General features: G+C 36.6%; 4 protein-coding genes across 4 annotated transcripts; all 4 read left to right on the forward strand.

The window, feature by feature from the left end:
- Positions 1–4,771: 4,771 nt before the first annotated feature.
- LOC114456436 (homeodomain-interacting protein kinase 3-like) lies at positions 4,772–6,906 on the forward strand. The gene is made up of 7 exons (XM_028438221.1): positions 4,772–4,921; positions 5,068–5,249; positions 5,375–5,498; positions 5,630–5,749; positions 5,838–5,930; positions 6,475–6,642; positions 6,740–6,906. Exons 1-7 carry the CDS (start codon positions 4,772–4,774, stop codon positions 6,755–6,757), a joined length of 855 nt encoding a protein of 284 aa, XP_028294022.1. The 3' UTR covers positions 6,758–6,906.
- Positions 6,907–10,538: 3,632 nt separating this feature from the next.
- On the forward strand, positions 10,539–14,725 carry LOC114470196 (homeodomain-interacting protein kinase 3-like). Its single transcript, XM_028458216.1, has 9 exons — positions 10,539–10,629; positions 12,130–12,305; positions 12,416–12,592; positions 12,739–12,920; positions 13,046–13,169; positions 13,301–13,420; positions 13,509–13,601; positions 14,145–14,312; positions 14,410–14,725. The coding sequence occupies exons 1-9, from the start codon at positions 10,617–10,619 to the stop codon at positions 14,425–14,427; spliced, it is 1,071 nt and encodes a 356-aa protein (XP_028314017.1). The 5' UTR covers positions 10,539–10,616; the 3' UTR covers positions 14,428–14,725.
- A 3,240-nt stretch (positions 14,726–17,965) lies between these two features.
- LOC114456501 (homeodomain-interacting protein kinase 3-like) lies at positions 17,966–20,552 on the forward strand. Its single transcript, XM_028438346.1, has 8 exons — positions 17,966–18,130; positions 18,241–18,417; positions 18,564–18,745; positions 18,871–18,994; positions 19,126–19,245; positions 19,334–19,426; positions 19,972–20,139; positions 20,237–20,552. The coding sequence occupies exons 1-8, from the start codon at positions 17,966–17,968 to the stop codon at positions 20,252–20,254; spliced, it is 1,047 nt and encodes a 348-aa protein (XP_028294147.1). The 3' UTR covers positions 20,255–20,552.
- A 3,213-nt stretch (positions 20,553–23,765) lies between these two features.
- Positions 23,766–26,103, forward strand: LOC114456572 (homeodomain-interacting protein kinase 3-like). The gene is made up of 8 exons (XM_028438468.1): positions 23,766–23,930; positions 24,041–24,217; positions 24,364–24,545; positions 24,671–24,779; positions 24,925–25,044; positions 25,133–25,225; positions 25,775–25,942; positions 26,040–26,103. The coding sequence occupies exons 1-8, from the start codon at positions 23,766–23,768 to the stop codon at positions 26,055–26,057; spliced, it is 1,032 nt and encodes a 343-aa protein (XP_028294269.1). The 3' UTR covers positions 26,058–26,103.
- The last annotated feature ends 990 nt before the right edge of the window (positions 26,104–27,093 follow it).

Below are 27,093 nucleotides of genomic sequence, written 5' to 3' on the forward strand. Positions count from 1 at the left end.
GATGTGTCCTTCGTGTTTCTGTTTAAGTCCAGTGATTGTTGATGAACTGCATGAGGTCAGAACCATGAAAAAAATGTATCCAGTAATTCAGTGGATTGAACGCCAGCACTGAATAATGATTGTTCATATTCCTTGGAAAAAGCATTCGAGATGTGGCTCTTGAGCTGTTTGTCACAAAGTTTGAATATATCCTCTGCTGTATGGCTCATACTGTGAGTGTTTTTGTTTTTTTTTAACCCAAACCTTATGGGGCTATTCTACGAATATAGATTGGATTAATCTCCGTCAGCTGGCTTGAACTAACCAAACATTCCCTGTCAGACAGGAGCTGTACTACGAACGTCGATCAAAACACGCTAATTTAAGCCAAGGGATTTCACCCTCAGTACGTGCGCATAAAAGGGGTGGAGACTGCAGCGTCTGACCAATCAATGAAGAACCTGGCAGAGCGAGCGTCTTTACAATAAATGAAGGAACAGATTGTCCTCCTAAATAAATAAAATAAATACAAATCCATGATGACAGTGAAGAGCAACACTGTTAGTGCAGTGTGCAGCAGGAGGCGGAGCTTTTATACTCGCTCAGATCTGATCCACTTCATAACTTGGTACACACCAGGTTAGGTGTTGCTAAAGTTTAAAATGATGAATAATTAAAATCCATAATTCAGACCAAAAACAACCCTGTTGTTACAGAAAAGGCAGGAATTGAAGGACTCAGGTAGGAAGCTGCTGACACTGTTAATGTGTAAAAGCTCTCTGATCAGTTTCCCTTTATTACAGCACACACCACGTTTTTTGATGCAGTGTAGTGGGTTCGATACAAGAAAATGATATGGCTTAGTCAGACTCGTGTTTGGGTGAATTTATTGTGCAGGTCCGCCCAAAAAGTGCAAACAAAAAGATGACTTTGCCAACACCAGATCCAAGTGCAATTCTTTGTATAATATTTACAATATTTACAGCCTGCTTCGTCTTTGCCAAGAGTTGGTACCTTCCATGTACTCAGCTCCCCTTCAAGCACACACACCCCTCCTGTAGTGCTGAAGGCCCGTTATATAGCCTGAGGCCCCGCCCCCAACACAATGAAAAGAAAGAAAACCAACAGTCTCTCTACACACAGAAACCAAATCACAAGATAAGTAATTTTAAAAAATTACAAAATGAACTAGCAACAATAATATATTTACTAAAGGCCCAACATTCCCCCAAAAGAGAAAATAAAATAATTCTGTACTGAAACCGTAAAGTCACATGACGTCCCGTGACGTCACTCATGCGCGCCCTGCATATGACGCAATATAATGCGGAAGACGTATTCACTCAGGTTGGCTGGGTGAGTGTATGAATGAGTGGTGTATACCGGCGAAATGTTTGCAACTCGGAGAAAACTATGGATGGGAAAGGAGTTGAGCAGCGGCCAAGTGTGCACCCATGGCGGCTGCGGTGGCTGATGAAAAGAAACCCGAAGACCGTGGTAAACGGATGAAGCGGTAAGGAAAAGCTGGTCTGAGTGAGTGTGCATGTATATGTGTGCGTTAGCGTCGTGACCCCCCCGCACTAGCTGACGGGGCTACTCCGTCACAAAGACCTATTCATCACACACACTGGGATCACAGTACATTGTTTAACTTTATGTTTGGTGTCAGCCTCAGTGTTGAATGAGTGAATGAATGCAACATCATTGAATTTTTAAAAAGCCTGACTGGCCATTGCAGATTTATTTAAATATTCATTTATTTTTTACAACTGACAGCATACACCTGGAAAGTTCCAATCTTATTTTATTGTAAAGTGTTGAACAATCGTGAAAAAAGCAAATTTGTTGTTTTAACTGCACATGAGATACCTCAAACATAAATGAAAAGTTTAAAGCCTTGCTGTCCAAAATACTAAATTATAATGCATCAATTTTATACCTGCTTTATCATAGACACTCAAAGTCGCTTTACAGAATTAATGTATTAATGTTTCACTCCACACTTAGTGGTGTATAACTACCACCAGGCCCAGACCTGCTTAGCTTCCGAGATCTAACGAGATGGGGCAATGTCAGGCTGGTATGGCCTTCCTTAATTTAGTCTTTAATCTTTCACATTTTAAAAACACAGGTTACACTGTAGACCTGTTTGGAACTCTTTGTAAAAAAATAAATAAATAAATAAAGTGCACAGCAGTATTTTGGTTTTACAAATAAATGAATACCAAGGTTTGAGGTAGATAATGAAATAATGATCTTAAGGACAAACTCGCAAAACAACTTAAACCACCAATAAAGTGTCCTGAGTTTTAAGTTTCCTTAAAGTGCAAAAAAAAAAAAAAACTCCAAATGAAGCAGCTTTGTAGATATTTAAATGTAAAAATATAAAGAACAAAAGCACTTAAAAATGTATTACTGTCACTTGTACATTAGTAGTGGCAAAGGGCCACTGGCTCTCCCGCTAGCATTAGCATTAGCATTAGCTTGATGCTAGCTGTAAATGCTGTTTACTCAGCGGTGTGGTGGTTTCTTCAACGACAATGAGGTAGAGTTTTGTTTGTAGCCCCACCACAACTTATTTTCGTGTTACACAAAATACAAATTGCGACCCTATGCTCTCTTTTTTTGTGTATCAATAGAAATGTAGTGGATTAAAATGAAAAAGTATCTCCCCAAAATGACTCAAGTAAAGTACAGATACTTAAAAGTACCAGTGAAGTACCGTACTTAAGTACATTAACTTAATCTGTCTACACTAAATGTATGCATGTATAATAGAGGAAATAGTTTGTTGACATTATTTGAAAATTAACGGTTGCTGTGGCAGCAAGATGAAAGAGAACTTCAGTTGCTTCTCTCAGTGCTAGTGGTTAGTTGGAAGAACTGTGTCTCCAGAAGTAAAACAAGCATTTTTTAGGAAGTTTCAAAGCTTAAATAGTGAAAACCTGAGTGAGAAATGGCTTCTGAAGGTAAGACAGACTTTACAGGATGAACTTTAATTAACTGAGATGGAAGAAAACTGTAGTCATGGAAGGAATCACTAGATTTCTTAAAAAAAAAAAAAAAAAAAATACAGATTGTCATTAGAAAATATTTCATCTCTGGTTTTAATATGTTGAAAATATTTCTTCTTGAAAACCCTTTTTTCAGAGCCCAATGTGTGTGTACATATAACATAAAATAAGAGTGTTTGACTTCAATGTTCATAGAATTGATGTGATATAGTAGAATGAGCTCCTGAAAACAGACTGTTTATTACTACTTAATACATTTTTACTAGGGGTGTACCGATTGCAATTTTCTGGCTGACCATTGATTTTTAAAAAGCCTGACCGGCCATGCCGGGTTTTTTTTATATACAACTGACAGCATACACCTTGAATGTTCCAATCTTATTTTATTGTAAAACAAACAATAATGAAACAATAAAATGTGTTGTTTTAACTGCACATGAGTTACCTCAAATATAAATGAAAAGTTTAAAGTATTTCTGTCCAAAATACTAAATTATATCAGTTCCTTAATGTAGTCATTCATCTTTTACATTTTAAAAACAAACAAAACTTATGCAACAGGTTAAACTACAGACCTGTTTGGAACTCTTTGTAAAAAAGAAAGTGCACATTATTTTGGTTTTTTAAAAATAAATAAATACCATGGTTTGAGGTAGATAATGAAATAATAATCTTCAGGACAAACTAACAAAACAACTTAAACCACCAATAAAGTGTCCTGAGTTTTAGAATTCCTTAAATTGCAAAAAAAAATGCAGCAGCTTAGTAGATTTTTAAATGTAAAATATCAATCTAAAATAACTTTTACTACAGCTTACAGGACAAAAGCTCTCACAGACTTATTGCAGTCACTTGTACAATAGTTACATTAACGGGCCACTGGCTCTTTGCTACCGCGAGCTTTAGCTTTAGCTTTAGCTTGATGCTAGCTGTAAATGCTATTTACTCAGAGGTGTAGTGGTTTCTTAAATGGCAATGAGGTAGAGTTTTGTTTGTTGTCCCACCACAACTTATTTCCGCGTTACATGAATTACAAATTTCAATCCTTTGCTCTTTTTTTTTTTTGTATAAAACTGCCTAACTGTCCACATGCTAAGTTGACCGTGCCTCCGTGACTATAGCTGTTAGCGCGTGTGCACATGACCTGGCGGGTGGGTCAGTCATCAGGGGACAGTGGCTGACTTTCAGACCTTTGGAGGACCTATTTATTATAAAAATATATATACTTTATACACAAAAAATATCATTGCTCACACTGAGTGTACCAACAGCAAACTAGGATGTCCTGACCTACACATGCAGGCAATGCAGAGACAAGACTTCATATATGAAGTGGATTAACAGGCCTGTTTTCTTTAACCCAAACTGTAAAATAACAGGACAGGATGAGATTTCCTTGTTTGTGTGAGTCTTACTGTTGAAATACTGAATACTAACCTTGTTCCCTATCTATCCACTTTGACAGAATATCCTCTAATGGTAGGGCAGGCCCTTCAGAGCACGTCCACTCAATACACCATCCTTGAATTTATCGGAGAAGGTTGCTACGGAAAAGTGGCAAAGTGCCTTGATCATAACAGCAGTAAACCAGTGGCGGTGAAAATCCTGAAGCAGGATTATCTGCAAGACGTTGAGGGCGAGGTAAGTGGATATCTCCCTGTTTTGGGGACTTCAACAGGTCTTTAACTATGAATTGTTGGGGTGTACCACAGTGATGTAAAGGTGATCTAATTGTCCCTTTTTCCCTTCAGGTATCTGTGTTGAAGACCATTGGCTCAATGAATGAAGACGACATCAATGTGGTTAAATTCTATGAGCACTTTCAGTACTTGGGATATACCTGCCTCGTGTTTGAGTTGTTGGACAGAGATTTGTTCCATCTAGTCGGTTCAATGAATTTCCACAATATCCGCCCCATTGCAAAGCAGGTATGAATCTTTTTTATTGTGTGACTTAAATCCTGTGATAATGCTTGCTGATCGATTAAGAAAGCTTTGAGTTCATACCTGAGCTTAAACAGCCACATAATAGGAACTCTATTCTAATCCTGTCTTTTCTCATTGTGTCCCTACAGCTGTTGGTAGCGCTACAGGGACTCCAATCTGTGAGGGTCATGCATGGCGACCTCAAGCCAGAGAATGTCATGCTGACCAACATGGAGGAGAGTCCGTGGAGGGTCAAACTGATTGACTTTGGAATGGCTTCTTCATTCTCTTCTGTCATTCCCGGGATGACTCTTCAGCCCATTGGCTATAGGTATGAGGGTGTCACCCTGAATGACTTCTTTGTTTTTGTACCAAACCCGTGTCATTATAGTGTTGGTACTTAATGCTAAGCAACATATTTCTAAAGTGTGTTTCATCATTCATTTTGCTTCATAGGGCCCCAGAGATTAGTCTTGGCCTTCCGTTCTCAGGGTCCATCGACATGTGGGGGCTAGGCTGTACGCTGGCATTCCTCTACCTCCAGCGTAACCTTTTTTCATTCCAAAGTGAATACCTCATGGTAGGTTATCTTTTTTATACACCATCCCTCCATCCATTTAATGACCCACATGCTCTTTTTCACATGTACACATGTATACAAAGTCTTAAAGCGCTGCTGCTAATGTGTGTAAACGTGTGTTCTTTCTGCAGATGAAGTGTATAGTGGAGATGCTGGGCATGCCGTCACGACGTCAGCTCCACTTTGGCATGTACAGCAAGAAGTTTTTTTGTAAGGAGAGGGATGAATTAGGCAAAAGATGGAGGCTGCTGGTAAAACATAGTTTTTGTTGTTGGTGAATCTTCATTGTTGCCTTAAATTTGTCCTAAACCATTTTCATTGTTGTTGTTGTTTCCTCAGACACCTGATGAATATTCATCTAGGAACAAAGTAAAAGTTGATGAGTGGCCCATTTCCCATCCTCATTTTTCATCGTTGGATGACCTGCTCTATGTAAGTGTTCTCTATGATATTTGAGTTCAAATGCTTAGCGGAGATCTCGTCTTTAAAATGTAACATACTTTGGACATTCGTTTATAAGATTAATTCACTCACGGTTTCTTTTTGAAAGTGTCTGGAGGTACATTAAATGAAGCCATAGCCCCCGAGACTATAGGTATATTTCTGGATCTTTTCTACATAATTGCAATGTGCCTGTGTCAATCACTGAGCCAGGATAGCTAGATTTGAATCCCACATTTGACATATAATATTTTTCATTTTAACATATTGAACACGGCAAATTACACCTTTAGAAAAACATATCTGACAAAAATAAACATTTTAGGGTTAGAGTTACGGTTAGGGTTAGGGATAGAGTTACAGTTACTGTTAGGGTTGAAATAAAAGGGTTTGCGGGATAGCTAAAACTAAATATGATTTTTGACCAAATAACACACAAAAAGAACCTTACAAACTGCTGTTTTAAATCTTATGAGCAAGAGAAGTATGAACTTGTGTATTGACCAAACTCTCTTTCTCTCTTTTTTTAATCCAGATCTCTGAAGTAGGGGATGATGAAGAGATGGAAGACAGGAAGGTCTTCATCCACTTCCTAAAACAGTTGCTACGTCTAAATGGAGATAAGCGCATCTCTCCTGCTGATGCTCTTCAACATCCCTTTATCACAGGGTCATATGAGCCAGGAGCCAGACAGCAGAGAATAGTGAGTAACTGCACTGTGAAAACATTCACACACATGGAGATCAACTTGTTGCTGTATTGAATTTTCTTCGAATCTTTTTTTTTTCTTCATCCTCTAGTCAAATCGAGGCATATAGCAGAAAATTTGGATAACAAACATCTGTTGTTCTTTATCCAATGGACCTGTTGTGGAAGACGTCTCCTTCCTCTCCTCCAACTCCATGAGGTTCTCAGGCAGGTTCCTGGAACTACTCAGAAGTTCTTCTCTCGACTTCAAAAAACCACTTCAGGCTGCTTGCCTTCATCTGTGAAGAAGTTTTTTTTTGTTTTTTTTTGTTTATTTGCACAGTGTATGCTTGCCTTTTAAGAGATAGATACATTTCAATGTATATTTCAATGTATATTTGTAAATAAATGTAAAGAATGTAATTTTAAGACTGTTGTTATTCTCATACTTTGTACCACAGCATTGTAATGACTTTCATATCATAATTTATTCCTACAATTCTCACACTCTACAATATTTTTGGTTTTCTGTCAAACTAATTCACTTTATGAATGAACTACTTTATGAAGTACTCATTCATCAGGTTTTCTTGGACGGGATGAATAAAATATTCTGAATCTGAATCTTTAGAGCAAAAAAACCCCCAAAATATCCCAAAAGTTTCCTATCAACACTTTCTCTGTGTTAAACAAAGTGAAGCCAGATAACATGTACTCCTAAAGATTTTTGCTACTTCACTCAATGGTGAAGTAGCAATACTGATTTAAAAATATACTAAAAAAAAAAAAAAGTAATACTTATAAAAGTAAGTCAGTTATAATAATGTGATAATTTGTGATCTGTTATTCTTAAAAAAAATAAAAAAAATTGTATATTTTACGAGTAGTAATAATGCTTCACTAGCCATGTAACGCACCATGCAACCACAACCAACAGGTGGCAGCAATGCAAATTCAAAGATTACGGCTGCCTATGGAAGGAAGAGAAGAAGAAGAAAAGAAAAAAAAAACAGCAGAAGCAGCAGTATGCGATACCTCAAACATAAATGAAAAGTTTAAAGCCTTGCTGTCCAAAATACTAAATTATAATGCATCAATTTTATACAGCGCTTTATCATAGACACTCAAAGTCGCTTTACAGAATTAATGTATTAATGTTTCACTCCACACTTAGTGGTGTATAACTACCACCAGGCCCAGAACTGCTTAGCTTCCGAGATCTAACGAGATGGGGCAATGTCAGGCTGGTATGGCCTTCCTTAATTTAGTCTTTAATCTTTCACATTTTAAAAACACATATTACACTGTAGACCTGTTTGGAACTCTTTGTAAAAAAAATAAAAATAAAGTGCACAGCAGTATTTTGGTTTTACAAATAATCACCGGTCAATAAAGCCCTATTAAACTGTGTAAAACAATAACCAGGAATAAATATTTTCTCCCTGGTAAAGATAGTAGCTCTAACAACCGGTACTCTCCGAAATGTTTCCAGGTTTTAGTTCAGAACTGTTGCGCATACAACACATTGTGGCCACGTGACCCCACCTGTAGAAATTAGCAATGTAGCTCTCATCACATTTGTGTTAATTTTTTTTTTTCTTGCTGTGTTTACGTCTCTGTCTGAGGCTGCATGAAGGGCTTCAATGTTCACAGAATTGATGTGACATAGTAGGAAAACAGACTATTTATTACGACTTAATACCTTTTTACTAGGGGTGCACCGATTGCAATTTTTTTGGCCGATCATCAATTTTTAAAAAGCCAACTTGTTTTTTTCATTTATTTATTTTTTTAACAATAAAGTCACAGCATTTTGTTGGTTTTACAAATAAATGAATACCAAGGTTTGAGGTAGATAATGAAATAATGATCTTCAGGACAAACTAGCAAAACAACTTAAACCACCAATAAAGTGTCCTGAGTTTTAAGTTTCCTTAAAGTGAAAAAAAAAAAAAAAAAAAACTCCAAATGGATCAGCTTTGTAGATATTTAAATGTAAAAATATAAAGAACAAAAGCACTCAAAAATGTATTACAGTCACTTGTACATTAGTAGTGGCAAAGGGCCACTGGCTCTCCCGCTAGCATTAGCATTAGCATTAGCTTGATGCTAGCTGTAAATGCTGTTTACTCAGCGGTGTGGTGGTTTCTTAAACGACAATGAGGTAGAGTTTTGTTTGTAGCCCCACCACAACTTATTTTCGCGTTACACAAAATACAAATTGCGACCCTATGCTCTCTTTTTTTGTGTATCAATAGAAATGTAGTGGATTAAAATGAAAAAGTATCTCCCCAAAATGACTCAAGTAAAGTACAGATACTTAAAAGTACCAGTTAAGTACCGTACTTAAGTACATTAACTTAATCTGTCTACACTAAATGTATGCATGTATAATAGAGGAAATAGTTTGTTGACATTATTTGAAAATTAACGGTTGCTGTGGCAGCAAGATGAAAGAGAACTTCAGTTGCTTCTCTCAGTGCTAGTGGTTAGTTGGAAGAACTGTGTCTCCAGAAGTAAAACAAGCATTTTTTAGGAAGTTTCAAAGCTTAAATAGTGAAAACCTGAGTGAGAAATGGCTTCTGAAGGTAAGACAGACTTTACAGGATGAACTTTAATTAACTGAGATGGAAGAAAACTGTAGTCATGGAAGGAATCACTAGATTTCTTAAAAAAAAAAAAAAATACAGATTGTCATTAGAAAATATTTCATCTCTGGTTTTAATATGTTGAAAATATTTCTTCTTGAAAACCCTTTTTTCAGAGCCCAATGTGTGTGTACATATAACATAAAATAAGAGTGTTTGACTTCAATGTTCATAGAATTGATGTGATATAGTAGAATGAGCTCCTGAAAACAGACTGTTTATTACTACTCAATACCTTTTTACTAGGGGTGTACCGATTGCAATTTTCTGGCTGACCATTGATTTTTAAAAAGCCTGACCGGCCATGCCGGGTTTTTTTTTATATACAACTGACAGCATACACCTTGAATGTTCCAATCTTATTTTATTGTAAAACAAACAATAATGAAACAATAAAATGTGTTGTTTTAACTGCACATGAGTTACCTCAAATATAAATGAAAAGTTTAAAGTATTTCTGTCCAAAATACTAAATTATATCAGTTCCTTAATGTAGTCATTCATCTTTTACATTTTAAAAACAAACAAAACTTATGCAACAGGTTAAACTACAGACCTGTTTGGAACTCTTTGTAAAAAAGAAAGTGCACATTATTTTGGTTTTTTAAAAATAAATAAATACCATGGTTTGAGGTAGATAATGAAATAATGATCTTCAGGACAAACTAACAAAACAACTTAAACCACCAATAAAGTGTCCTGAGTTTTAGATTTCCTTAAAGTGCAAAAAAAAAACTCCAAATGGATCAGCTTTGTAGATATTTAAATGTAAAAATATAAAGAACAAAAGCACTCAAAAATGTATTACAGTCACTTGTACATTAGTAGTGGCAAAGGGCCACTGGCTCTCCCGCTAGCATTAGCATTAGCTTGATGCTAGCTGTAAATGCTGTTTACTCAGCGGTGTGGTGGTTTCTTAAACGACAATGAGGTAGAGTTTTGTTTGTAGCCCCACCACAACTTATTTTCGCGTTACACAAAATACAAATTGCGACCCTATGCTCTCTTTTTTTGTGTATCAATAGAAATGTAGTGGATTAAAATGAAAAAGTATCTCCCCAAAATGACTCAAGTAAAGTACAGATACTTAAAAGTACCAGTTAAGTACCGTACTTAAGTACATTAACTTAATCTGTCTACACTAAATGTATGCATGTATAATAGAGGAAATAGTTTGTTGACATTATTTGAAAATTAACGGTTGCTGTGGCAGCAAGATGAAAGAGAACTTCAGTTGCTTCTCTCAGTGCTAGTGGTTAGTTGGAAGAACTGTGTCTCCAGAAGTAAAACAAGCATTTTTTAGGAAGTTTCAAAGCTTAAATAGTGAAAACCTGAGTGAGAAATGGCTTCTGAAGGTAAGACAGACTTTACAGGATGAACTTTAATTAACTGAGATGGAAGAAAACTGTAGTCATGGAAGGAATCACTAGATTTCTTAAAAAAAAAAAAAATACAGATTGTCATTAGAAAATATTTCATCTCTGGTTTTAATATGTTGAAAATATTTCTTCTTGAAAACCCTTTTTTCAGAGCCCAATGTGTGTGTACATATAACATAAAATAAGAGTGTTTGACTTCAATGTTCATAGAATTGATGTGATATAGTAGAATGAGCTCCTGAAAACAGACTGTTTATTACTACTTAATACCTTTTTACTAGGGGTGTACCGATTGCAATTTTCTGGCTGACCATTGATTTTTAAAAAGCCTGACCGGCCATGCCGGGTTTTTTTTATATACAACTGACAGCATACACCTTGAATGTTCCAATCTTATTTTATTGTAAAACAAACAATAATGAAACAATAAAATGTGTTGTTTTAACTGCACATGAGTTACCTCAAATATAAATGAAAAGTTTAAAGTATTTCTGTCCAAAATACTAAATTATATCAGTTCCTTAATGTAGTCATTCATCTTTTACATTTTAAAAACAAACAAAACTTATGCAACAGGTTAAACTACAGACCTGTTTGGAACTCTTTGTAAAAAAGAAAGTGCACATTATTTTGGTTTTTTAAAAATAAATAAATACCAAGGTTTGAGGTAGATAATGAAATAATAATCTTCAGGACAAACTAACAAAACAACTTAAACCACCAATAAAGTGTCCTGAGTTTTAGAATTCCTTAAAGTGAAAAAAAAAAATGCAGCAGCTTAGTAGATTTTTAAATGTAAAATATCAATCTAAAATAACTTTTACTACAGCTTACAGGACAAAAGCTCTCACAGACTTATTGCAGTCACTTGTACAATAGTTACATTAACGGGCCACTGGCTCTTTGCTCCCGCGAGCTTTAGCTTTAGCTTGATGCTAGCTGTAAATGCTATTTACTCAGAGGTGTAGTGGTTTCTTAAATGGCAATGAGGTAGAGTTTTGTTTGTTGTCCCACCACAACTTATTTCCGCGTTACATGAATTACAAATTTCAATCCTTTGCTCTTTTTTTTTTTGTATAAAACTGCCTAACTGTCCACATGCTAAGTTGACCGTGCCTCCGTGACTATAGCTGTTAGCGCGTGTGCACATGACCTGGCGGGTGGGTCAGTCATCAGGGGACAGTGGCTGACTTTCAGACCTTTGGAGGACCTATTTATTATAAAAATATATATACTTTATACACAAAAAATATCATTGCTCACACTGTGAGTGTACCAACAGCAAACTAGGATGTCCTGACCTACACATGCAGGCAATGCAGAGACAAGACTTCATATATGAAGTGGATTAACAGGCCTGTTTTCTTTAACCCAAACTGTAAAATAACAGGACAGGATGAGATTTCCTTGTTTGTGTGAGTCTTACTGTTGAAATACTGAATACTAACCTTGTTCCCTATCTATCCACTTTGACAGAATATCCTCTAATGGTAGGGCAGGCCCTTCAGAGCACGTCCACTCAATACACCATCCTTGAATTTATCGGAGAAGGTTGCTACGGAAAAGTGGCAAAGTGCCTTGCTCATAACAGCAGTAAACCAGTGGCGGTGAAAATCCTGAAGCAGGATTATCTGCAAGACGTCGAGGGCGAGGTAAGTGGATATCTCCCAGTTTTGGGGACTTCAACAGGTCTTTAACTATGAATTGTTGGGGTGTACCACAGTGATGTAAAGGTGATCTAATTGTCCCTTTTTCCCTTCAGGTATCTGTGTTGAAGACCATTGGCTCAATGAATGAAGACGACATCAATGTGGTTAAATTCTATGAGCACTTTCAGTACTTGGGATATACCTGCCTCGTGTTTGAGTTGTTGGACAGAGATTTGTTCCAGCTAGTCGGTTCAATGAATTTCCACAATATCCGCCCCATTGCAAAGCAGGTATGAATCTTTTTTATTGTGTGACTTAAATCCTGTGATAATGCTTGCTGATCGATTAAGAAAGCTTTGAGTTCATACCTGAGCTTAAACAGCCACATAATAGGAACTCTATTCTAATCCTGTCTTTTCTCATTGTGTCCCTACAGCTGTTGGTAGCGCTACAGGGACTCCAATCTGTGAGGGTCATGCATGGCGACCTCAAGCCAGAGAATGTCATGCTGACCAACATGGAGGAGCGTCCGTGGAGGGTCAAACTGATTGACTTTGGAATGGCTTCTTCATTCTCTTCTGTCATTCCCGGGATGACTCTTCAGCCCATTGGCTATAGGTATGAGGGTGTCACCCTGAATGACTTCTTTGTTTTTGTACCAAACCCGTGTCATTATAGTGTTGGTACTTAATGCTAAGCAACATATTTCTAAAGTGTGTTTCATCATTCATTTTGCTTCATAGGGCCCCAGAGATTAGTCTTGGCCTTCCGTTCTCAGGGTCCATCGACATGTGGGGGCTAGGCTGTACGCTGGCATTCCTCTACCTCCAGCGTAACCTTTTTTCATTCCAAAGTGAATACCTCATGGTAGGTTATCTTTTTTATACACCATCCCTCCATCCATTTAATGACCCACATGCTCTTTTTCACATGTACACATGTATACAAAGTCTTAAAGCGCTGCTGCTAATGTGTGTAAACGTGTGTTCTTTCTGCAGATGAAGTGTATAGTGGAGATGCTGGGCATGCCGTCACGACGTCAGCTCCACTTTGGCATGTACAGCAAGAAATTTTTTTGTAAGGAGAGGGATGAATTAGGCAAAAGATGGAGGCTGCTGGTAAAACATAGTTTTTGTTGTTGGTGAATCTTCATTGTTGCCTTAAATTTGTCCTAAACCATTTTCATTGTTGTTGTTGTTTCCTCAGACACCTGATGAATATTCATCTAGGAACAAAGTAAAAGTTGATGAGTGGCCCATTTCCCATCCTCATTTTTCATCGTTGGATGACCTGCTCTATGTAAGTGTTCTCTATGATATTTGAGTTCAAATGCTTAGCGGAGATCTCGTCTTTAAAATGTAACATACTTTGGACATTCGTTATAAGATTAATTTACTCACGGTTTCTTTTTGAAAGTGTCTGGAGGTACATTAAATGAAGCCATAGCCCCCGAGACTATAGGTATATTTCTGGATCTTTTCTACATAATTGCAATGTGCCTGTGTCAATCACTGTGCCAGGATAGCTAGATTTGAATCCCACATTTGACATATAATATTTTTCATTTTAACATATTGAACACGGCAAATTACACCTTTAGAAAAACATATCTGACAAAAATAAACATTTTAGGGTTAGAGTTACGGTTAGGGTTAGGGATAGAGTTACAATTACTGTTAGGGTTGAAATAAAAGGGTTTGCGGGATAGCTAAAACTAAATATGATTTTTGACCAAATAACACACAAAAAGAACCTTACAAACTGCTGTTTTAAATCTTATGAGCAAGAGAAGTATGAACTTGTGTATTGACCAAACTCTCTTTCTCTCTTTTTTTAATCCAGATCTCTGAAGTAGGGGATGATGAAGAGATGGAAGACAGGAAGGTCTTCATCCACTTCCTAAAACAGATGCTACGTCTAAATGGAGATAAGCGCATCTCTCCTGCTGATGCTCTTCAACATCCCTTTATCACAGGGTCATATGAGCCAGGAGCCAGACAGCAGAGAATAGTGAGTAACTGCACTGTGAAAACATTCACACACATGGAGATCAACTTGTTGCTGTATTGAATTTTCTTCGAATCTTTTCTTCTTCTTCATCCTCTAGTCAAATCGAGGCATATAGCAGAAAATTTGGATAACAAACATCTGTTGTTCTTTATCCAATGGACCTGTTGTGGAAGACGTCTCCTTCCTCTCCTCCAACTCCATGAGGTTCTCAGGCAGGTTCCTGGAACTACTCAGAAGTTCTTCTCTCGACTTCAAAAAACCACTTCAGGCTGCTTGCCTTCATCTGTGAAGAAGTTTTTTTTTGTTTTTCTTTGTTTATTTGCACAGTGTATGCTTGCCTTTTAAGAGATAGATACATTTCAATGTATATTTCAATGTATATTTGTAAATAAATGTAAAGAATGTAATTTTAAGACTGTTGTTATTCTCATACTTTGTACCACAGCATTGTAATGACTTTCATATCATAATTTATTCCTACAATTCTCACACTCTACAATATTTTTGGTTTTCTGTCAAACTAATTCACTTTATGAATGAACTACTTTATGAAGTACTCATTCATCAGGTTTTCTTGGACGGGATGAATAAAATATTCTGAATCTGAATCTTTAGAGCAAAAAAAACCCCCAAAATATCCCAAAAGTTTCCTATCAACACTTAATCTGTGTTAAACAAAGTGAAGCCAGATAACATGTACTCCTAAAGATTTTTGCTACTTCACTCAATGGTGAAGTAGCAATACTGATTTAAAAATATACTAAAAAAAAAAAAGTAGTAGTACTTATAAAAGTAAGTCAGTTATAATAATGTGATAATTTGTGATCTGTTATTCTTAAAAAAAATAAAAAAAATTGTATATTTTACGAGTAGTAATAATGCTTCACTAGCCATGGAACGCACCATGCAACCACAACCAACAGGTGGCAGCAATGCAAATTCAAAGATTACGGCTGCCTATGGAAGGAAGAGAAGAAGAAGAAGAAAAGAAAAAAACAAAAAACAGCAGAAGCAGCAGCATGCGATACCTCAAACATAAATGAAAAGTTTAAAGCCTTGCTGTCCAAAATACTAAATTATAATGCATCAATTTTATACAGCGCTTTATCATAGACACTCAAAGTCGCTTTACAGAATTAATGTATTAATGTTTCACTCCACACTTAGTGGTGTATAACTACCACCAGGCCCAGAACTGCTTAGCTTCCGAGATCTAACGAGATGGGGCAATGTCAGGCTGGTATGGCCTTCCTTAATTTAGTCTTTAATCTTTCACATTTTAAAAACACAGGTTACACTGTAGACCTGTTTGGAACTCTTTGTAAAAAAAATAAATAAAAATAAAGTGCACAGCAGTATTTTGGTTTTACAAATAAATGAATACCAAGGTTTGAGGTAGATAATGAAATAATGATCTTCAGGACAAACTAGCAAAACAACTTAAACCACCAATAAAGTGTCCTGAGTTTTAAGTTTCCTTAAAGTGAAAAAAAAAAAAAAAAAACTCCAAATGGATCAGCTTTGTAGATATTTAAATGTAAAAATATAAAGAACAAAAGCATTCAAAAATGTATTACAGTCACTTGTACATTAGTAGTGGCAAAGGGCCACTGGCTCTCCCGCTAGCATTAGCATTAGCATTAGCTTGATGCTAGCTGTAAATGCTGTTTACTCAGCGGTGTGGTGGTTTCTTAAACGACAATGAGGTAGAGTTTTGTTTGTAGCCCCACCACAACTTATTTTCGCGTTACACAAAATACAAATTGCGACCCTATGCTCTCTTTTTTTGTGTATCAATAGAAATGTAGTGGATTAAAATGAAAAAGTATCTCCCCAAAATGACTCAAGTAAAGTACAGATACTTAAAAGTACCAGTTAAGTACCGTACTTAAGTACATTAACTTAATCTGTCTACACTAAATGTATGCATGTATAATAGAGGAAATAGTTTGTTGACATTATTTGAAAATTAACGGTTGCTGTGGCAGCAAGATGAAAGAGAACTTCAGTTGCTTCTCTCAGTGCTAGTGGTTAGTTGGAAGAACTGTGTCTCCAGAAGTAAAACAAGCATTTTTTAGGAAGTTTCAAAGCTTAAATAGTGAAAACCTGAGTGAGAAATGGCTTCTGAAGGTAAGACAGACTTTACAGGATGAACTTTAATTAACTGAGATGGAAGAAAACTGTAGTCATGGAAGGAATCACTAGATTTCTTTAAAAAAAAAAAATATACAGATTGTCATTAGAAAATATTTCATCTCTGGTTTTAATATGTTGAAAATATTTCTGCTTGAAAACCCTTTTTTCAGAGCCCAATGTGTGTGTACATATAACATAAAATAAGAGTGTTTGACTTCAATGTTCATAGAATTGATGTGATATAGTAGAATGAGCTCCTGAAAACAGACTGTTTATTACTACTCAATACCTTTTTACTAGGGGTGTACCGATTGCAATTTTCTGGCTGACCATTGATTTTTAAAAAGCCTGACCGGCCATGCCGGGTTTTTTTTATATACAACTGACAGCATACACCTTGAATGTTCCAATCTTATTTTATTGTAAAACAAACAATAATGAAACAATAAAATGTGTTGTTTTAACTGCACATGAGTTACCTCAAATATAAATGAAAAGTTTAAAGTATTTCTGTCCAAAATACTAAATTATATCAGTTCCTTAATGTAGTCATTCATCTTTTACATTTTAAAAACAAACAAAACTTATGCAACAGGTTAAACTACAGACCTGTTTGGAACTCTTTGTAAAAAAGAAAGTGCACATTATTTTGGTTTTTTAAAAATAAATAAATACCAAGGTTTGAGGTAGATAATGAAATAATAATCTTCAGGACAAACTAACAAAACAACTTAAACCACCAATAAAGTGTCCTGAGTTTTAGAATTCCTTAAAGTGAAAAAAAAAATGCAGCAGCTTAGTAGATTTTTAAATGTAAAATATCAATCTAAAATAACTTTTACTACAGCTTACAGGACAAAAGCTCTCACAGACTTATTGCAGTCACTTGTACAATAGTTACATTAACGGGCCACTGGCTCTTTGCTCCCGCGAGCTTTAGCTTTAGCTTTAGCTTTAGCTTGATGCTAGCTGTAAATGCTATTTACTCAGAGGTGTGGTGGTTTCTTAAATGGCAATGAGGTAGAGTTTTGTTTGTTGTCCCACCACAACTTATTTCCGCGTTACATGAATTACAAATTTCAATCCTTTGCTCTTTTTTTTTTTGTATAAAACTGCCTAACTGTCCACATGCTAAGTTGACCGTGCCTCCGTGACTATAGCTGTTAGCGCGTGTGCACATGACCTGGCGGGTGGGTCAGTCATCAGGGGACAGTGGCTGACTTTCAGACCTTTGGAGGACCTATTTATTATAAAAATATATATACTTTATACACAAAAAATATCATTGCTCACACTGTGAGTGTACCAACAGCAAACTAGGATGTCCTGACCTACACATGCAGGCAATGCAGAGACAAGACTTCATATATGAAGTGGATTAACAGGCCTGTTTTCTTTAACCCAAACTGTAAAATAACAGGACAGGATGAGATTTCCTTGTTTGTGTGAGTCTTACTGTTGAAATACTGAATACTAACCTTGTTCCCTATCTATCCACTTTGACAGAATATCCTCTAATGGTAGGGCAGGCCCTTCAGAGCACGTCCACTCAATACACCATCCTTGAATTTATTGGAGAAGGTTGCTACGGAAAAGTGGCAAAGTGCCTTGCTCATAACAGCAGTAAACCAGTGGCGGTGAAAATCCTGAAGCAGGATTATCTGCAAGACGTCGAGGGCGAGGTAAGTGGATATCTCCCAGTTTTGGGGACTTCAACAGGTCTTTAACTATGAATTGTTGGGGTGTACCACAGTGATGTAAAGGTGATCTAATTGTCCCTTTTTCCCTTCAGGTATCTGTGTTGAAGACCATTGGCTCAATGAATGAAGACGACATCAATGTGGTTAAATTCTATGAGCACTTTCAGTACTTGGGATATACCTGCCTCGTGTTTGAGTTGTTGGACAGAGATTTGTTCCAGCTAGTCGGTTCAATGAATTTCCACAATATCCGCCCCATTGCAAAGCAGGTATGAATCTTTTTTATTGTGTGACTTAAATCCTGTGATAATGCTTGCTGATCGATTAAGAAAGCTTTGAGTTCATACCTGAGCTTAAACAGCCACATAATAGGAACTCTATTCTAATCCTGTCTTTTCTCATTGTGTCCCTACAGCTGTTGGTAGCGCTACAGGGACTCCAATCTGTGAGGGTCATGCATGGCGACCTCAAGCCAGAGAATGTCATGCTGACCAACATGGAGGAGCGTCCGTGGAGGGTCAAACTGATTGACTTTGGAATGGCTTCTTCATTCTCTTCTGTCATTCCCGGGATGACTCTTCAGCCCATTGGCTATAGGTATGAGGGTGTCACCCTGAATGACTTCTTTGTTTTTGTACCAAACCCGTGTCATTATAGTGTTGGTACTTAATGCTAAGCAACATATTTCTAAAGTGTGTTTCATCATTCATTTTGCTTCATAGGGCCCCAGAGATTAGTCTTGGCCTTCCGTTCTCAGGGTCCATCGACATGTGGGGGCTAGGCTGTACGCTGGCATTCCTCTACCTCCAGCGTAACCTTTTTTCATTCCAAAGTGAATACCTCATGGTAGGTTATCTTTTTTATACACCATCCCTCCATCCATTTAATGACCCACATGCTCTTTTTCACATGTACACATGTATACAAAGTCTTAAAGCGCTGCTGCTAATGTGTGTAAACGTGTGTTCTTTCTGCAGATGAAGTGTATAGTGGAGATGCTGGGCATGCCGTCACGACGTCAGCTCCACTTTGGCATGTACAGCAAGAAATTTTTTTGTAAGGAGAGGGATGAATTAGGCAAAAGATGGAGGCTGCTGGTAAAACATAGTTTTTGTTGTTGGTGAATCTTCATTGTTGCCTTAAATTTGTCCTAAACCATTTTCATTGTTGTTGTTGTTTCCTCAGACACCTGATGAATATTCATCTAGGAACAAAGTAAAAGTTGATGAGTGGCCCATTTCCCATCCTCATTTTTCATCGTTGGATGACCTGCTCTATGTAAGTGTTCTCTATGATATTTGAGTTCAAATGCTTAGCGGAGATCTCGTCTTTAAAATGTAACATACTTTGGACATTCGTTCATAAGATTAATTTACTCACGGTTTCTTTTTGAAAGTGTCTGGAGGTACATTAAATGAAGCCATAGCCCCCGAGACTATAGGTATATTTCTGGATCTTTTCTACATAATTGCAATGTGCCTGTGTCAATCACTGTGCCAGGATAGCTAGATTTGAATCCCACATTTGACATATAATATTTTTCATTTTAACATATTGAACACGGCAAATTACACCTTTAGAAAAACATATCTGACAAAAATAAACATTTTAGGGTTAGAGTTACGGTTAGGGTTAGGGATAGAGTTACAGTTACTGTTAGGGTTGAAATAAAAGGGTTTGCGGGATAGCTAAAACTAAATATGATTTTTGACCAAATAACACACAAAAAGAACCTTACAAACTGCTGTTTTAAATCTTATGAGCAAGAGAAGTATGAACTTGTGTATTGACCAAACTCTCTTTCTCTCTTTTTTTTACTCCAGATCTCTGAAGTAGGGGATGATGAAGAGATGGAAGACAGGAAGGTCTTCATCCACTTCCTAAAACAGATGCTACGTCTAAATGGAGATAAGCGCATCTCTCCTGCTGATGCTCTTCAACATCCCTTTATCACAGGGTCATATGAGCCAGGAGCCAGACAGCAGAGAATAGTGAGTAACTGCACTGTGAAAACATTCACACACATGGAGATCAACTTGTTGCTGTATTGAATTTTATTCGAATCTTTTCTTCTTCTTCATCCTCTAGTCAAATCGAGGCATATAGCAGAAAATTTGGATAACAAACATCTGTTGTTCTTTATCCAATGGACCTGTTGTGGAAGACGTCTCCTTCCTCTCCTCCAACTCCATGAGGTTCTCAGGCAGGTTCCTGGAACTACTCAGAAGTTCTTCTCTCGACTTCAAAAAACCACTTCAGGCTGCTTGCCTTCATCTGTGAAGAAGTTTTTTTTTGTTTTTCTTTGTTTATTTGCACAGTGTATGCTTGCCTTTTAAGAGATAGATACATTTCAATGTATATTTCAATGTATATTTGTAAATAAATGTAAAGAATGTAATTTTAAGACTATTGTTATTCTCATACTTTGTACCACAGCATTGTAATGACTTTCATATCATAATTTATTCCTACAATTCACACTTTCTTCAATATTTTTGGTTTTCTGTCAAACTAATTCACTTTATGAATGAACTACTTTATGAAGTACTCATTCATCAGGTTTTCTTGGACGGGATGAATAAAATATTCTGAATCTGAATCTTTAGAGCAAAAAAACCCCCAAAATATCCCAAAAGTTTCCTATCAACACTTAATCTGTGTTAAACAAAGTTAAGCCAGATAACATGTACTCCTAAAGATTTTTGCTACTTCACTCAATGGTGAAGTAGCAATACTGATTTAAAAATATACTAAAAAAAAAAGTTGTAGTACTTATAAAAGTAAGTCAGTTATAATAATGTGATAATTTGTGATCTGTTATTCTTAAAAAAAATAAAAAAAATTGTATATTTTACGAGTAGTAATAATGCTTCACTAGCCATGGAACGCACCATGCAACCACAACCAACAGGTGGCAGCAATGCAAATTCAAAGATTACGGCTGCCTATGGAAGGAAGAGAAGAAGAAGAAAAGGAAAAAAAAAAAAACAGCAGAAGCAGCAGTATGCGATACCTCAAACATAAATGAAAAGTTTAAAGCCTTGCTGTCCAAAATACTAAATTATAATGCATCAATTTTATACAGCGCTTTATCATAGACACTCAAAGTCGCTTTACAGAATTAATGTATTAATGTTTCACTCCACACTTAGTGGTGTATAACTACCACCAGGCCCAGACCTGCTTAGCTTCCGAGATCTAACGAGATGGGGCAATGTCAGGCTGGTATGGCCTTCCTTAATTTAGTCTTTAATCTTTCACATTTTAAAAACACATATTACACTGTAGACCTGTTTGGAACTCTTTGTAAAAAAAATAAAAATAAAGTGCACAGCAGTATTTTGGTTTTACAAATAAATGAATACCATGGTTTGAGGTAGATAATGAAATAATGATCTTCAGGACAAACTAGCAAAACAACTTAAACCACCAATAAAGTGTCCTGAGTTTTAAGTTTCCTTAAAGTGCAAAAAAAAAAAAAAACTCCAAATGGATCAGCTTTGTAGATATTTAAATGTAAAAATATAAAGAACAAAAGCACTTAAAAATGTATTGCAGTCACTTGTACATTAGTAGTGGCAAAGGGCCACTGGCTCTCCCGCTAGCATTAGCATTAGCTTGATGCTAGCTGTAAATGCTGTTTACTCAGCGGTGTGGTGGTTTCTTAAACGACAATGAGGTAGAGTTTTGTTTGTAGCCCCACCACAACTTATTTTCGCGTTACACAAAATACAAATTGCGACCCTATGCTCTCTTTTTTTGTGTATCAATAGAAATGTAGTGGATTAAAATGAAAAAGTATCTCCCCAAAATGACTCAAGTAAAGTACAGATACTTAAAAGTACCAGTTAAGTACCGTACTTAAGTACATTAACTTAATCTGTCTACACTAAATGTATGCATGTATAATAGAGGAAATAGTTTGTTGACATTATTTGAAAATTAACGGTTGCTGTGGCAGCAAGATGAAAGAGAACTTCAGTTGCTTCTCTCAGTGCTAGTGGTTAGTTGGAAGAACTGTGTCTCCAGAAGTAAAACAAGCATTTTTTAGGAAGTTTCAAAGCTTAAATAGTGAAAACCTGAGTGAGAAATGGCTTCTGAAGGTAAGACAGACTTTACAGGATGAACTTTAATTAACTGAAATGGAAGAAAACTGTAGTCATGGAAGGAATCACTAGATTTCTTAAAAAAAAATACAGATTGTCATTAGAAAATATTTCATCTCTGGTTTTAATATGTTGAAAATATTTCTTCTTGAAAACCCTTTTTTCAGAGCCCAATGTGTGTGTACATATAACATAAAATAAGAGTGTTTGACTTCAATGTTCATAGAATTGATGTGATATAGTAGAATGAGCTCCTGAAAACAGACTGTTTATTACTACTCAATACCTATATACTAGGGGTGTACCGATTGCAATTTTCTGGCTGACCATTGATTTTTAAAAAGCCTGACCGGCCATGCCGGGTTTTTTTTATATATACAACTGACAGCATACACCTTGAATGTTCCAAACTTATTTTATTGTAAAACAAACAATAATGAAACAATAAAATGTGTTGTTTTAACTGCACATGAGTTACCTCAAATATAAATGAAAAGTTTAAAGTATTTCTGTCCAAAATACTAAATTATATCAGTTCCTTAATGTAGTCATTCATCTTTTACATTTTAAAAACAAACAAAACTTATGCAACAGGTTAAACTACAGACCTGTTTGGAACTCTTTGTAAAAAAGAAAGTGCACATTATTTTGGTTTTTTAAAAATAAATAAATACCAAGGTTTGAGGTAGATAATGAAATAATAATCTTCAGGACAAACTAACAAAACAACTTAAACCACCAATAAAGTGTCCTGAGTTTTAGAATTCCTTAAAGTGAAAAAAAAAATGCAGCAGCTTAGTAGATTTTTAAATGTAAAATATCAATCTAAAATAACTTTTACTACAGCTTACAGGACAAAAGCTCTCACAGACTTATTGCAGTCACTTGTACAATAGTTACATTAACGGGCCACTGGCTCTTTGCTACCGCGAGCTTTAGCTTTAGCTTTAGCTTGATGCTAGCTGTAAATGCTATTTACTCAGAGGTGTGGTGGTTTCTTAAATGGCAATGAGGTAGAGTTTTGTTTGTTGTCCCACCACAACTTATTTCCGCGTTACATGAATTACAAATTTCAATCCTTTGCTCTTTTTTTTTTTTGTATAAAACTGCCTAACTGTCCACATGCTAAGTTGACCGTGCCTCCGTGACTATAGCTGTTAGCGCGTGTGCACATGACCTGGCGGGTGGGTCAGTCATCAGGGGACAGTGGCTGACTTTCAGACCTTTGGAGGACCTATTTATTATAAAAATATATATACTTTATACACAAAAAATATCATTGCTCACACTGTGAGTGTACCAACAGCAAACTAGGATGTCCTGACCTACACATGCAGGCAATGCAGAGACAAGACTTCATATATGAAGTGGATTAACAGGCCTGTTTTCTTTAACCCAAACTGTAAAATAACAGGACAGGATGAGATTTCCTTGTTTGTGTGAGTCTTACTGTTGAAATACTGAATACTAACCTTGTTCCCTATCTATCCACTTTGACAGAATATCCTCTAATGGTAGGGCAGGCCCTTCAGAGCACGTCCACTCAATACACCATCCTTGAATTTATCGGAGAAGGTTGCTACGGAAAAGTGGCAAAGTGCCTTGCTCATAACAGCAGTAAACCAGTGGCGGTGAAAATCCTGAAGCAGGATTATCTGCAAGACGTCGAGGGCGAGGTAAGTGGATATCTCCCAGTTTTGGGGACTTCAACAGGTCTTTAACTATGAATTGTTGGGGTGTACCACAGTGATGTAAAGGTGATCTAATTGTCCTTTTTTCCCTTCAGGTATCTGCGTTGAAGACCATTGGCTCAATGAATGAAGACGACATCAATGTGGTTAAATTCTATGAGCACTTTCAGTACTTGGGATATACCTGCCTCGTGTTTGAGTTGTTGGACAGAGATTTGTTCCAGCTAGTCGGTTCAATGAATTTCCACAATATCCGCCCCATTGCAAAGCAGGTATGAATCTTTTTTATTGTGTGACTTAAATCCTGTGATAATGCTTGCTGATCGATTAAGAAAGCTTTGAGTTCATACCTGAGCTTAAACAGCCACATAATAGGAACTCTATTCTAATCCTGTCTTTTCTCATTGTGTCCCTACAGCTGTTGGTAGCGCTACAGGGACTCCAATCTGTGAGGGTCATGCATGGCGACCTCAAGCCAGAGAATGTCATGCTGACCAACATGGAGGAGCGTCCGTGGAGGGTCAAACTGATTGACTTTGGAATGGCTTCTTCATTCTCTTCTGTCATTCCCGGGATGACTCTTCAGCCCATTGGCTATAGGTATGAGGGTGTCACCCTGAATGACTTCTTTGTTTTTGTACCAAACCCGTGTCATAATAGTGTTGGTACTTAATGCTAAGCAACATATTTCTAAAGTGTGTTTCATCATTCATTTTGCTTCATAGGGCCCCAGAGATTAGTCTTGGCCTTCCGTTCTCAGGGTCCATCGACATGTGGGGGCTAGGCTGTACGCTGGCATTCCTCTACCTCCAGCGTAACCTTTTTCATTCCAAAGTGAATACCTCATGGTAGGTTATCTTTTTTATACACCATCCCTCCATCCATTTAATGACCCACATGCTCTTTTTCACATGTACACATGTATACAAAGTCTTAAAGCGCTGCTGCTAATGTGTGTAAACGTGTGTTCTTTCTGCAGATGAAGTGTATAGTGGAGATGCTGGGCATGCCGTCACGACGTCAGCTCCACTTTGGCATGTACAGCAAGAAGTTTTTTTGTAAGGAGAGGGATGAATTAGGCAAAAGATGGAGGCTGCTGGTAAAACATAGTTTTTGTTGTTGGTGAATCTTCATTGTTGCCTTAAATTTGTCCTAAACCATTTTCATTGTTGTTGTTGTTTCCTCAGACACCTGATGAATATTCATCTAGGAACAAAGTAAAAGTTGATGAGTGGCCCATTTCCCATCCTCATTTTTCATCGTTGGATGACCTGCTCTATGTAAGTGTTCTCTATGATACACAAATGATACACAAATGCTTAGCGGAGATCTCGTCTTTAAAATGTAACATACTTTGGACATTCGTTTATAAGATTAATTTACTCACGGTTTCTTTTTGAAAGTGTCTGGAGGTACATTAAATGAAGCCATAGCCCCCGAGACTATAGGTATATTTCTGGATCTTTTCTACATAATTGCAATGTGCCTGTGTCAATCACTGAGCCAGGATAGCTAGGTTTGAATCCCACATTTGACATATAATATTTTTCATTTTAACATATTGAACACGGCAAATTACACCTTTAGAAAAACATATCTGACAAAAATAAACATTTTAGGGTTAGAGTTACGGTTAGGGTTAGGGATAGAGTTACAATTACTGTTAGGGTTGAAATAAAAGGGTTTGCGGGATAGCTAAAACTAAATATGATTTTTGACCAAATAACACACAAAAAGAACCTTACAAACTGCTGTTTTAAATCTTATGAGCAAGAGAAGTATGAACTTGTGTATTGACCAAACTCTCTTTCTCTCTTTTTTTAATCCAGATCTCTGAAGTAGGGGATGATGAAGAGATGGAAGACAGGAAGGTCTTCATCCACTTCCTAAAACAGATGCTACGTCTAAATGGAGATAAGCGCATCTCTCCTGCTGATGCTCTTCAACATCCCTTTATCACAGGGTCATATGAGCCAGGAGCCAGACAGCAGAGAATAGTGAGTAACTGCACTGTGAAAACATTCACACACATGGAGATCAACTTGTTGCTGTATTGAATTTTCTTCGAATCTTTTTTTCTTCTTCATCCTCTAGTCAAATCGAGGCATATAGCAGAAAATTTGGATAACAAACATCTGTTGTTCTTTATCCAATGGACCTGTTGCGGAAGACGTCTCCTTCCTCTCCTCCAACTCCATGAGGTTCTCAGGCAGGTTCCTGGAACTACTCAGAAGTTCTTCTCTCGACTTCAAAAAACCACTTCAGGCTGCTTGCCTTCATCTGTGAAGAAGTTTTTTTTTGTTTTTCTTTGTTTATTTGCACAGTGTATGCTTGCCTTTTAAGAGATAGATACATTTCAATGTATATTTCAATGTATATTTGTAAATAAATGTAAAGAATGTAATTTTAAGACTGTTGTTATTCTCATACTTTGTACCACAGCATTGTAATGACTTTCATATCATAATTTATTCCTACAATTCTCACACTCTACAATATTTTTGGTTTTCTGTCAAACTAATTCACTTTATGAATGAACTACTTTATGAAGTACTCATTCATCAGGTTTTCTTGGACGGGATGAATAAAATATTCTGAATCTGAATCTTTAGAGCAAAAAAAACCCCAAAATCTCCCAAAAGTTTCTTATCAACACTTTCTCTGTGTTAAACAAAGTGAAGCCAGATAACATGTACTCCTAAAGATTTTTGCTACTTCACTCAATGGTGGTTTTAAAGCTGAAATGTACACAAAAGAAATAATGAAATAATTTAAACTTTGACATTTTCCCTCATATCTACACTTAAATCTCACAATTTAAACTGTTTTAATTATACATTGATTAATTGCTCTTTTTAACATGTGGCCTTTGGTCTAATTTGTGGTAGCCCTCAAAGCAAATGCAAAGAATTACAGAAAAATATAACAACAAAACACCACAAATTCACAAAATGACTCCAAAAAATGTACAAAACTACAACAAAAACACTCAGAAAAAACCCTTGTTTCTTTATGTATCCCCTAACCCGAGCTCAGAACGGTCCTTTTTCTAAGTTATAACATACATTTATGATAGTGTGGCCCTCAGGTCAGACAATCACAGTTGTGCTACACTAACCCCCAGAGGTGTACAAAGTACTGATATATA

This window comes from Gouania willdenowi, chromosome 1, assembly GCF_900634775.1.
Source record: "Gouania willdenowi chromosome 1, fGouWil2.1, whole genome shotgun sequence".
In the NCBI taxonomy this organism is placed as follows: Eukaryota; Metazoa; Chordata; class Actinopteri; order Blenniiformes; family Gobiesocidae; genus Gouania; species Gouania willdenowi.

Bases quoted from the DNA above. Each gene is read 5' to 3' on its own strand.
- LOC114456501 (XM_028438346.1), top strand. From the start codon at position 17,966: ATGGTAGGGCAGGCCCTTCAGAGCACGTCCACTCAATACACCATCCTT. The intron at 18,418-18,563 runs GTATGAATCTTT...GTGTCCCTACAG, and splicing joins TCCGCCCCATTGCAAAGCAG to CTGTTGGTAGCGCTACAGGG. The intron at 18,995-19,125 runs GTAGGTTATCTT...TTCTTTCTGCAG, and splicing joins TCCAAAGTGAATACCTCATG to ATGAAGTGTATAGTGGAGAT.
- LOC114456572 (XM_028438468.1), top strand. From the start codon at position 23,766: ATGGTAGGGCAGGCCCTTCAGAGCACGTCCACTCAATACACCATCCTT. The intron at 23,931-24,040 runs GTAAGTGGATAT...TTTTCCCTTCAG, and splicing joins TGCAAGACGTCGAGGGCGAG to GTATCTGCGTTGAAGACCAT. The intron at 24,218-24,363 runs GTATGAATCTTT...GTGTCCCTACAG, and splicing joins TCCGCCCCATTGCAAAGCAG to CTGTTGGTAGCGCTACAGGG.
- LOC114470196 (XM_028458216.1), top strand. The intron at 12,921-13,045 runs GTATGAGGGTGT...TTTGCTTCATAG, and splicing joins CTTCAGCCCATTGGCTATAG to GGCCCCAGAGATTAGTCTTG. The intron at 13,170-13,300 runs GTAGGTTATCTT...TTCTTTCTGCAG, and splicing joins TCCAAAGTGAATACCTCATG to ATGAAGTGTATAGTGGAGAT.
- LOC114456436 (XM_028438221.1), top strand. From the start codon at position 4,772: ATGAATGAAGACGACATCAATGTGGTTAAATTCTATGAGCACTTTCAG. The intron at 5,250-5,374 runs GTATGAGGGTGT...TTTGCTTCATAG, and splicing joins CTTCAGCCCATTGGCTATAG to GGCCCCAGAGATTAGTCTTG. The intron at 5,499-5,629 runs GTAGGTTATCTT...TTCTTTCTGCAG, and splicing joins TCCAAAGTGAATACCTCATG to ATGAAGTGTATAGTGGAGAT.